Genomic DNA, 12081 nt, shown 5'->3' with positions numbered 1-12081 from the left:
AGCAACGTTTCAGCACTGGAATATAAAGTTGTAGAAAAAGAAGAAAATTTTTATGCTAGGGTGTTTCCGATGTCATTTGAGTAGCAGATGGTATTGCTGATGTCTTGTGTAGTGGCCAGCTTAGATGATAGGAAAGCCCAGGTGAAAGACATTTCACATTTGGAGCTGTTTCAGGTAGTTGATAACTACTTGCAAATGGAATAAATTTTATCAGTGGCTCGCTGTCAACCCTGTAACTCTAAAATCAAGAGAAGTTCTTGTTGACTTGAAGTTCAGCGTAGGAGTCATCTTCCACTTCAATAAGTACAAATGCGGTCAAACAGGAAGTTTATAGAAATTTTTCTTCTTCAAACAAGTGCAAGTTAAACAGGAAAGCTATTGAGGAGGGAAATGTGATCTGTTTATTCGTGTATTTTATGATATAATCAGAACTTAAATACTGAGTTACACAGTTGTTTTCACTTTGGCCAAACTTTAAAATATGGGGGGAAAATGTATGTGTATCCATTGTGCCTGTGAAACACTGTGTTTGTACAGAGAAAATTGGGAGTCTATAATCATGTAATCCTATAGTCATCTTCACCTATGGAGATGTTTATTTGAAATGCAGTTTGGTTTTTTTAAGAACAAACATTTGAAATATGGAACTTTGTAAGCATTTGTAAACTTCGCAAGTTTAGAAAAGCTATCCATTATATTGTTACCTGCTGTTTTCTTAACTCCCATTCCTTCTTCTTATGTTGTCTTTTATTTGTCTTTATTTCCCTCTTAGCACTCCCCCTCATTTGTGACTCCTTTCACAACTCTTATCTTTTTCTCCAAACGTTAACCCAGAGCATTCTCCTACCTTGAGCTGGCTTGCCTTTTAAAATGGACTCTTATTTGACCTTTGATTGTGCGGTAACCAAGTCTTTCACCTTGAAGTTTGGAGTCTTACCCCATATTCCTTCCTGGCTGCCCCACACGCTCTGTGTGTCAACAGCCTCAGTTCCTAGTGCTGTTCTGCTGTCCTTCTGTACCTAAGGCTTCAGCCGTAGGCTCCTCCAGCCTGCTCGCGCTCGCCTCTCTGCAGCCAGCTCCCAGCTGCCTCTGAACAGTCAACAGTCTCTGTTCCTATTGCTGAAAAGGCAACACAGCAAAGATGACTTCTTTGATAAAGTTCTACTTTCTTCTAGTTTTGCTGTTTCCCTGATTAGGCAGCTGTGGTCATTTCCAGTCATCTTCTGTTCTTCTGTCTATCAGCATTGATTTTACAGGGTTCTTATAATCCATGTTAACAGGGAAAGTTGTCTTTGCACATCAAACCCACACAAAGCCCATGTTCTCTGGTTTTGTGGACAGGTGAATATCACTCATTATAAACATTACCCCAAATTACATTTATGTTTTCTCTGTGTCATATATTATACACTCCTGAGTGAACTGTTTAAGTTAAAACACCGTAAGAAAATACTAAGTATAGCTTCAGGAATTTTTATTTTATTTCGTTTCTGCAGGAAATAACCACTTGCTTGCCAGAGTACTACAAATGGACACAATATCTCTTTCTTAAGCTTTTTGAAGCTGGGATAGTGTATCAAAAAGAGGTAGGTACAAATTTTCACCTTTAATACTTTGGAGGTTCACTAACCCAAGTCACTCATTATGTCAGTGGCACATTTCTGGATCATCCATTCACTAAGTGGATAGGTATTTATTGTGCTCTATTGGTTTTAAATCACTGCAAAATATAATTAATTTTGTACATAACTGAATTTTTTATGTAGATAAATTTTATATGTAACTAATTAACATGAGTAGGTATTGTTGCAAGTCAAATCAGAAACGTTTCTTGTCAGTGAATTACATTGACGTGCAGGATCAGAATGTAGCTACTATTAGTTTATTTCATGGCTTTAATATAGAATTTTCTTGTTCTTCTCTCTCATATAAGATAATGTGATCATGAGGGGTGTCTTCAGCAGCAAGATTATTTAACTGTATAACATTTCTGTTACTGTGTCTGAGAACTGATAGGATTGGCTAGGATAGGTGGAGGTTATGTGCCTAACCCTCCAGTTCCTGGACCCTATTTGTGATCTCTAGATGCTCTAAGACTGTCACAGCTATTTTTCTGTTAGAGTACATTAAGAAAACATTTACCTTATAATATTTTGTAAACAATGTATATCAGGCTATGTGAAAAGGGAAGAAGCAGGAGGTGAAACAAAGATGTTAAATGAGCATTCCAAAGAACGCTCTGTATAGCTAAGGCAACGCAGTTCCAAAATACCTGAACAGCTGCACCTAAACAAAGCGGCAATTTAGTGAATGTTTCTAAGCTAAAATGGAAACCAAGATTTCTTAAATATGCTTTGATGTTTCATTTGTATTCTACAGAAACCAGGAAATCCCATAGGATGTAATTAGTGATGTAGTTATTATTCTCTGAACCCAGAGTAAGAGGTTGATGGTGAAAGATAGTATTTGGAATGGCAGGGTGTTACTGAGCTGCTTCTCCTGTTTCCAGTGGCAAGATGTATTCGGAGTTCTTAAATGACAACCAGCAAAAAAATTCAATATTTGATATGTCCTAACATGCTGGGTTAGGGGGGTGAAATGTTTCTTCCGTTTTTTCCCCCTGTAATTATTTTCTGTCTTTGTAATAAAAAAAATTAAATTCCTACCTTTGCCATAACAAAGTTATTTTTATCTGTAAATTTGTTTTGCTTGACAAGTGATCCCAGGTGAATCTGAAAAGCACAAGGCTTGCTGCTTTGTTAGATGCAGTGTTGATATACAAAACAAATTTTGCATGCAGGCTCCCAGTACTGTGGGATCCTGGAGGTGTTTGAGTGCCAGTGGTTGGATCTGCTTCCCTCTTAAGAGTCAAGGATCAGTTTGAGGACTTAAATCAGCATCTGTGAGCCTGTAGGGGGTGTAATCTCTGGTGGATATAAACCAGTTGCTTTTTGGCAGGAAACAGATGGCAGAGATAGCCCATAACCCTGGGTCCCTTCAAACAGTCACATATACTTAAAGCATATATTTATCCCCTGTCTTCAGCCTACCTGCAATATATGTTAGGCAGTACTTTTGCACAGCGTCAAGTCTCCTGTCTTACAGTTTCATTTTGGGTACAAGGAGATAATTCATAGCCTTACTGTGGCAATAAGAATAATATGTGTAGTCTAGTTAACACTCTGTTCCAGGAGTATGTGTGTCTGGCCAGAAATTATGCTGGCAGGGAGACACAGGCTCAGTATGTCCCGCAGCTGGAATTAGTGAGAATTAACAATGTCTGTCTGGGTGCAGCAGTATCCAGAGAGGGCATCTTTATTCACCATAGCCCAATCCTCTCTCTTCTTCCTGCAATACTGATCTAGTCCATGTACTGTAGAGGTTATTGACCTGGCCAGATGTGGCTGTCTTATTTAGGTTGAGATTAGTTTCTACCTAGACTCTTGATTTTTTTTGATTAGGTGTCTGTAGACTGTAGTGGAAGCGTAGACACCAAACCTGGAGATAGATACTTATTCTATAAATACCTGAGGTTAGATGAGATGAATCCTATTTTGGAAGCATATGGTCTGCATTGGTGTAGTGAGGAGTTCTAAATTATTTGTGGTCTCTCTACACTTTTGCACTGTTCCTGCTTTGTGTAGATGACATTTAGTGGCTTCCTGGGGCCATAGTTTCAGAGGCTGTCATTGTCAAGGAGTTGCTTCTGTGAGGTACAAGTAGGAACTAAGGATTTAATTTAATATCCACGTTCTGGATATTAGTCAAAAGGCTATGAGAGATGGAAGGAACAAAATACAACTAAAAATTCACAGACAAGACCATTTAGTAACAGATGTCTCAAATGCGTATTTGCTTTGTTTTGCATTATTTGTTTAGATAAATCTTTCCTGTTATGAATCATGAAAATATGTTATATTAAATAATTATACTAATATAGATTAGTTCAGTTACCTTCTAAAATTTTCTTCATAAATTTGATCCAATATCATCAAAACAGAAACAGTATTTTTTCTCACCTTTGAGTCATAACCTATTTAATACAAGCCTATGCTAATGCTGCTTTATGCAACAGGCATTTTATTACTTCTTAATGTTATCTGATTTATCTCTCTTCAGCTGTTATTTTAACTTCGTAGTGGTGGTGGTTTTTTTCAGAACTTACAAATTAAAAGACCATTACTTTAGAGCCACCTTCATAATGTGTTGCATCATTACTGAAGAAATTGTGTGTTCTGAAAGTCTAGAAAATAGATCTGTAGTAGTGGAATATAATGTTTGCTTTTAATTTCCCAATGAATTTTCAGAAGCCTTCTATAAAAACCAGTGTGATGTTATTGGTTGGTAACAGATAAAAGGTAGGCAAACTGTAAAAAGTTTAAATTCCAGTGACATACTGAATTCACACAAGCTTCCTTTTGAAAGTGAGTTTGTTTTTATCAAAGAATGGCTTTCATTCATTTCATTATAATAAAGTTTGTATAAATCGATATAGGTAATCATACTTTGTGTGCACACACACGCGTGTGCAGACGGACCCATGTACCACACATTGGTAACAAAACCAGCAACAGTATTCCTAAGGAAGAGGGTCCATGCGTCTGTCTGTCTGCTGCATCTGTCGTCTGTCTTTCTTCTTCTGGTTGCGATATTTACTGTTTCGAAGAATATGTAGCATAGTTCAAACTAAGCAATATCAGTTGTTTGGAGACGGGCATTTCAGAAGGTGATCAGTGATAGATAAAATGCAAAGTGAGTAATATGAGGAGAGGGATTAGTTTTTAGATTGAGATACTAAGTCCTCCCCATGCACAAAGAATTCGTTTAAAATTTTCAAATGATATTTAATCTGTGAGAATGCTATGGAGCTGGAGCTACTGTTTTTCAGTCAGGCTGATTTAATTTTGATTTATCTCAAATACTAAATAACACTCAAAACAATGGATTACTTTTCTTTATCGCTTCAATTATTTTTATATTTTTTTCTGTATGTACATTTTTTCAAGTTACTGTCTAGCATTGAATACCAATTCTGGAATGACTAATAGGATTCTTTTGTGGTCTTAGATTCTTTATGATAAATGATCAGCTAAATTGCTCAGCACTGTGGAGGGTAAATTTGATTTTTGCTTTCTCCCCAGTATGATATGTCTGGTATTTCAGTTAGCCCTCACAAAACAAGGTTTGTAAAGCTGAACACCAACATTTATTTTGCTTTAGATTTTCTTTAATGTATTTGTATTGATAAGGAAAGATGATTCCAAAAGTAATTCACACAGCTGACAGAAGTTATATGCAGAAAATATCAACTCTTTCACTTGAAATATAGTTGAACGCTGTAATGCTTCTTTGTGATTCTGTCCTCTCAAGTTGGAGATCCTCGGTTATTCATCCCTCTCAGTCTGACTCAGCGCTTTTGGATTAGTGGCGGACACCTTTTAAGCATCAGACGATGTGATTTTGCAGTATAGTCAATTGTAACTTACCTATTTAACATTCAAGTGTCAGCCTATCCCGCTAGCATGATCAATCAAGGCTAATGCTGCCAACTGCATTCTTGGGGTTTTTGAGTTCTGAGAAGCTGAATATTCGAAACATCTCCAGTTGTGTCCACATTGCTGATTTAAATGGATGTTATAAAAATGTAGAAAACTCAGGCCTAAGGAATGTTTGTGGAAAATTCTTTTGGTGTCTGAAAAGTAAGATTCTGGTTTTGAAATAGCTGCTGAAAATATTTTTTCTTGCATTTTTTTCAGGCCTTGGTAAATTGGGATCCCGTGGATCAGACTGTTTTAGCTAATGAACAGGTGGATGACAATGGTTGCTCATGGCGTTCAGGAGCAAAAGTGGAACAGAAATACCTCAAACAGTGGTTTATCAAAACTACTGCTTATGCAAAGGTATGAGAATACAGTTTTTAGAAATTATGGTAGCATTTAAAAGAGGTGACTTTTCATCCAGAAATATTCATCAAGCTGAATGAGGTCTTTTATATATGCATGTTTGTGTAATATATAATTATAGAATAATATACATGATCTATCCCTGTGTATTTGTGTATATAAAAATTATTATCCCTTAAGTCTTTCTGTTCACACCTTTAAGAATTCTAAGTAATTGGTGTGGGATTAAGTTTTGAAGAAATCAAAAAAGCATAAATTAGAGGTGAATGAATGAATTCTGCATGCACACACTGTCATCCCGTATTTACCGTCAAGTGCTTTTCTGCATACTTTGAATGCACAGCTGTGCATTCATTTTTGAACTAGAAACTTGTTCACGTAGTCAACCTGTTGGACTTATGGGCATGGAGTACTTACAAGCAATGGAGTACAGCCTGTCACCTAGTGTTCACTTCCTCATGTGTCTGAACCATCGTGCATCTGGACTTTCTATTATGCTTTACTTCATACTCTGCTCTATTTGAATATCTGTAAATTAAAAAATATTTCAAAGTTATTTAAACATCCTATTTTGTTATGAGCTCAAATTTTTATTGTGATGGGACAGCATAGCTTCCACACCTAGGAATTCTTCAACAACATTTTTGGCTTTTTGCTCTCGGAGATTAAAGTATTGACTTCCTGTTTTGTCTGGGTGAAGTTTTTATTCCATCCAGGTGTTCTGTGTATTGAGATTTCAAGTATAGATTGAGAAAGTTATTCCCAAGAAAATATTAAAAATTAATTTTTGACTCATTTCCTGAGCCTCAGGTTCAGGAGACCAAATTTCCACTATCATCTAGGGAGAAGAAATCCAGATCTCACTCTAGGTCCATTCATAATAAAGAAAAAAGCCTTAGATAGCCCGCCTGATGCTTTGATTCCACATACACAGAGAGGGTGCTTGAGTTGCATGTTTTCTGATTGTGGTGCCTGTTCTGGCAGTAAGGAGGGAACATTTCACAGAATCACAGAATGGTTCAGGTCGGAAGGGATTTGCTGTAGCTGAAGGAAAAATGGAGCATGTCTGCACAACCACAAAATGATCACAATGTTCTGAGCTTTTTCTTGGTGCTCTTGTCACCAGATTTCATTATCACCTTTGTGATATTTCAGGGTCTGCCTCAATTCATTGTTTCCCTCAATTTGAGGCTGGAGTTTAACTAGAGTTTCTACATTTACTGATGCATTTTTTTGTCTGTTGTCTTTGTAGAGGTTGTAGGAAATAATGACTGGTATTTCTGGGCTGTATCCATGCTTGCACCAAATCACTGTTTACCTATTTCCCTGTAAGAGGGGTGAATCAGCCTTAAATTTTTACTCATAAAGACCAAAAGACAAGACTGAGGAGCTTTTCAGTAACCTTGAAAACACCCTTGGTTTATGGGATTATTACCTCTTGCTCAATATGCACCCTCCTCTAGGAAGGAGGATTTATCTTTCATCTTCAGTCCTAACAAAATTTGACCTAACGAATGTCGTTACAGGAAAGCCATCAGCTCTTGGGATGATTATACCTCCCACATGTCATTCTCCAGTAAGCAGGCTCAGCTGATGACAAGAAGGAACTTGTGCCTCCACAGTACCCCGTCATCTTCCCCCCAAAGATGTCACCTCAGGAGACTAACATATCCCCTACTTACATGAAGGGCAAAAGTGAAAACAACCCCTTGTTCTTGAACATCTTAGTGGCATCATGGATGAGAGCTGCTACTGCTTGTCATTTGGGGGTGAACATTTATATCAACCTCTACAAAACCTTTAAGCCTAAGGACAGTTGAGTACTCTACAGATCTCTGTAAAGGTTTCCCAAAATTTTGTTCTGTGCATCACTGATATTCTGTATGGTCTATGCTAGCTGATACAACCAGATCGATGAGTGATGCCATATTGCTCCCAGCTCAAGTGCTTTGGCAAGCATTGCCTTCATGTGCTCCCACTTCCTGTACAGTGACAGATGCTACCAAGTATCAGCAGGTGGTTTGGATTTTCCTTTTTACTCAGCCACGACTGACTCCCATTTTTGTTGCTGTGGTTCTGGCATATTTTGAACAGTCTCACTGTACTTCTTTTGGCAAGGGCTTTAAACATTTGGTTGTAGACGGGGAAAAAAATACTTTTTTTTTTTTTTCCAAACCTTCAAATAAGAATAGCAGACTACCAGGCTCTGCTATTCTAAGTCCAATATCTGATGTTGGATGGATTTCATGCTTTGGAAGATTAAGATAAATAAATTCCCTGTTCTTTCAAGTTGCAAGAGGCCAGATAACATAGCATGTTGTGTCTTACTTTCTGAAGAAGGCTGTTTTGGCCATAGAGCTCTGAATGGCCCATGAACTGCAAGCCACAATTGAAGATTGTCCATTGGAGGGAGACTCTGTGCCCACACTGACATAACTTGACATTAGCTTCACAACAGCATTTTGACAGAAACCAAATTATGGATCTTAAATACTACAACTTTGGCTCCTCTTTCTGAATATCTTGACTAATTATCCTCAAAACTCAACTTTGCACACATTTCTTCATTCCTTACAGTAGTCATACCAGTACTTTTCAAGGAGTGGTAAGAGACATTTTTCCTTCCATCTAAATCTGTTTCTTTTGTATACTTTTTCTTTGGCTTCAAGCTGTTGACAGTTGATGTGAATCCATATCATCCTAAATAGCATAGTGTTGAACACCATGGTTACAGCAATCAGTCTTCCTAGCCTATTCCTCAAGCCTTCTTCACCACATTTTTTCAAAAGCCCTTGCCAGGAGACCGGGCTTTATCAAGAGATGTTAATTTACAGAGCCTTTTGTCTTGGAACAGAGGGGTCAGATTTTACAGAGTTAGTCCTAATAGGTGCGGAGAATAGAGACATCTCTTTGAGAAGCTAAAGACTTTTAATCACTAATATGATTTTAGAATGATAACATTAGTGGTGATAATACCTTCACTTCATCGGGGGGATTATTTCATGTGTCTTGCTCTTGAAGAAACTCATTTCCATAAAGAGATCTTCCTGGCTTACATAATGGACCAGAACCACTACCAGCACAACTTCTTTTCTTGAAAGTCTTTGCTGTTCAGAGACTTCAAATATTTGTGCTTCTAATGATAAATGAGTGCAAAAATTAGGGTTTTTTATCCTTACCTGACTGTTTGCCAGTGAACATGCCTCTGTAGAATAATGCCAGGTTCTGTATGGATCTTACTTCCCTTTTTCTTCAGTTGTTTGGGGCTTGCCATGAGTATGTGTATAGCATCTTCTCTGCAGGTATTTTCAGGCACCTGAAGGCTTAGGATGCTACAGGAGTAGCGAGCATTTTTATCCAAGCTGGGCTTAGATGGTCAAGGTTACTTACAGTACGCCACATGCCAGACTCCTGTAAATGGGAAATCTGAGAGGTCATTATAAAGATTATCTTTTATGGGACTGGGGATTTCAAATCTATGGTCAACTTTTTTTGCATGAAAAAACCAATACAAATAGAAGTTCACCCTTCCAGAACTTGTCTGACCCTGAGGTCTTTATTCCCCATTTCTGAGTCAATTGCCTGTTGAACATCTTTTGTCCAGTTCTGCTTCTTTTGAAGATGTCCAGAAGGTTAAGGCAAGATGGTGCCAAATTAGCATGGTCAAAATCATTCTGATCTGAAGACCTACGTTTTCTGTCAGCGTAGAGTAGCTTTTACGTCTTTGAGCCATTGTGCCAGAATTCATATCAGAACTCACCTGGCCTCTATTTCCTGTATCTCACAGCTTGGACATGTTCACGGGCACGGAGCAGATTTATTCCTTCCTTGTGCAAGATGTTCTTACTAGGTTTGGGAAAAGGTAGAGAGCTAAGTGGATCAGGCTTTCATCGAGCTTTATGGCTAGATCTCTGTTATCCACTGAAGTTTCACTACTTTTTATTTCGAAATTAAAAAATGGGAGGTACTAAGAGATTACCTGATAGTAATTTAATCCTTGCACCTTTTGGGGAAGATCTGTATTTTTTTCCCCCCTTTAGCGACTTTTAGATGTAGAGGTTTAGTATTCTTTAAGTGCGTTCTACTTCTCCCACTTATCATTCCTCAGTGAAGCCTCAATCTGGGTTTGGTGTCTGATGGGAAAAGCCATTAGATTCTGGTTACCTTTTGCATGCACCTTCCATGGTGACTATTATTTCTTCTGAAAAGTTTACAGAAATTCAAGACCAAGTGTCAAAAAGCTCCACCTTCCTTGCCCTTTTTCTGTGACAAGGCTCTCTGCAGATCTGTTCCCTATTCCTTCCAGAAGTTTCCTTGAGTTTTCTTTTAGTTGACATAGTGAGAAAGCATGTTGAAAAAAACATTTATTTCCGCGAAGTAATTCATTTCCTGAGAGGCTTAAAGGAAAATCTAAGTCTTTATTTCATAACTATGCTTCATAGATGAGGTTCCACTTAAAATACTTTTAACGAATCAGCTATCCCTTAATTCTTCATGCAAATTACCAGCTAGCAATAATGGCTGAATATGTGCACATACAACTTATTTTCTACTTGGAGCATTCACAAGTTATTTTGTTGTAACTATTCAACCTATTTATACTGCATATTGATGATCTTTCTAGGCATATGTGTTCCTCACTTTCACCCATTTATCATTTTATGTTTTCTCCTGTATCTCAAAACCTTAATAAAAATAAATACTAGGAAGGGCAATCTTCATCTGCAATGGTTAAATTACTAGTCAAATACCAACAAGGAGTTACATGATCAGTAATGGGCTGTGAAATCATCTTGTGTGTTACAGGAATCAGTGTTTCATTCCTGCGCACACTATTCTTTAGATTTCTGTTGTGTCCAGAGGAATCGTCCTCTGTGGATTTGCTTTGATTTATTATCTTGAAAGAAAAAATACAAACAAACAAAGCAGTGTTTGCTTACTTGGCAACTTACCATTGGCAATGAATTTTTTTTCAAAGGGCAAAAATATTGATCATGCTTTAAACACTTAGCAGAAAGCATTTGGGTTATGTAAAGTAATAAAGTAATCATGACCCATTTTTTTAAACTGTGAAGTACATATGAAATGGTCTAGCAGCTTTTATGGATTTTTAAAGAACATTTTAATTGTCATTTTTCTTTTGACAGATTTCTTTGATAAAAGTATAATACCTTAACTGACGGCATTATTATTCAAATTGTTGTCTTTGCATTTAAGATGTTTAAGCTAAAACATTTAGTTGCCATGGTTACCCAGCTGAATCTGTAGGCACATTCATTGGAAAAATCTGTCTGTAAATGTATTTTCTGTGTGTACCTGTAAATTGCTATTATGTTTTTTTATGCACAGTCAACTGAGTCCTCAAATAAGAATCTGTAAGGTTAGTCTTTGCATAGTCCCTGTTCTTCCAAAATTAATTCTATACAATGTTTTTTCATATCTTACTTTTCCCAAATCACCCAAATAACCAAAAGATAGTCTTTTCTTGAACATAATAAAACTGAAGCAACCTTGAATCTTCAAGTTTTGCCTTAAATCTTCTTCTTTTTTGCACAGGAATAAGATAATATGTGTATGTTTAATTTAAATACTGGGGAAAGTGATAGAGCCTACAAAATTCTGCCACTCAAATTTAAAGTTGCCATACAGATAAGTAGTACTCTTTACTTTTTTTTTTTTTTTAAATAGGGTTTTTTTTCATATAGACATTTAGAGACAAATCCTTACCTTCTGTGAAGCATCAAAACTTAGATACTTAGCATGATGTTAACTCTGTGAAGGGAAAACAACAAAAGATCTACCAGTTCTTCACCAACTTTTCGCTGGGTTTCCACTGCATCTGACAGCCCCTTTGCCTGGTCTGAATGGAATTGGCGTTGCTTTACCTAATTGTGTTTTACTTGATTTTTATTTTTTTTATTTTCTATTCTACTTCTGAGATATTAAGCAGAATGGTAATGAAATGTAATGAAACTGAAGTACTGCATTTTAGGATGTTAAGAGTCTTGACAGCACGTTGTATTTCATAGCATGAGGTAATGCCTCATCATTGAGGAGAATAGAAATGCTGGCTCTTTAGTTTTCCATGCTTTATGTGTGATTTTTTTCACTTCCCACACTTGGGATCTAGCTCATAGTTGTCGTCTTCCAACAGAATGGGCCTGATACACCTCCCTTT

The 12081-nt window shown here is 37.0% G+C and overlaps 1 protein-coding gene across 1 annotated transcript in view; it reads left to right on the top strand.

The window, feature by feature from the left end:
* Positions 1–12081, top strand: part of LARS2 (leucyl-tRNA synthetase 2, mitochondrial) — an 89091-nt gene that overhangs the window by 25570 nt on the left and 51440 nt on the right. Inside the window, exons 6-7 of the mRNA XM_074575225.1 lie at positions 1497–1586; positions 5757–5900. Of these exons, the coding sequence (XP_074431326.1) occupies positions 1497–1586; positions 5757–5900 (234 nt within the window). The remainder of the gene's footprint in view (positions 1–1496; positions 1587–5756; positions 5901–12081) is intronic.

Source organism: Larus michahellis, chromosome 2 (genome assembly GCF_964199755.1).
Source record: "Larus michahellis chromosome 2, bLarMic1.1, whole genome shotgun sequence".
Lineage (NCBI taxonomy): Eukaryota > Metazoa > Chordata > Aves > Charadriiformes > Laridae > Larus > Larus michahellis.
Note: the sequence above shows the minus strand (reverse complement) of the source record. Positions and strands in the feature narration are given on the sequence as shown.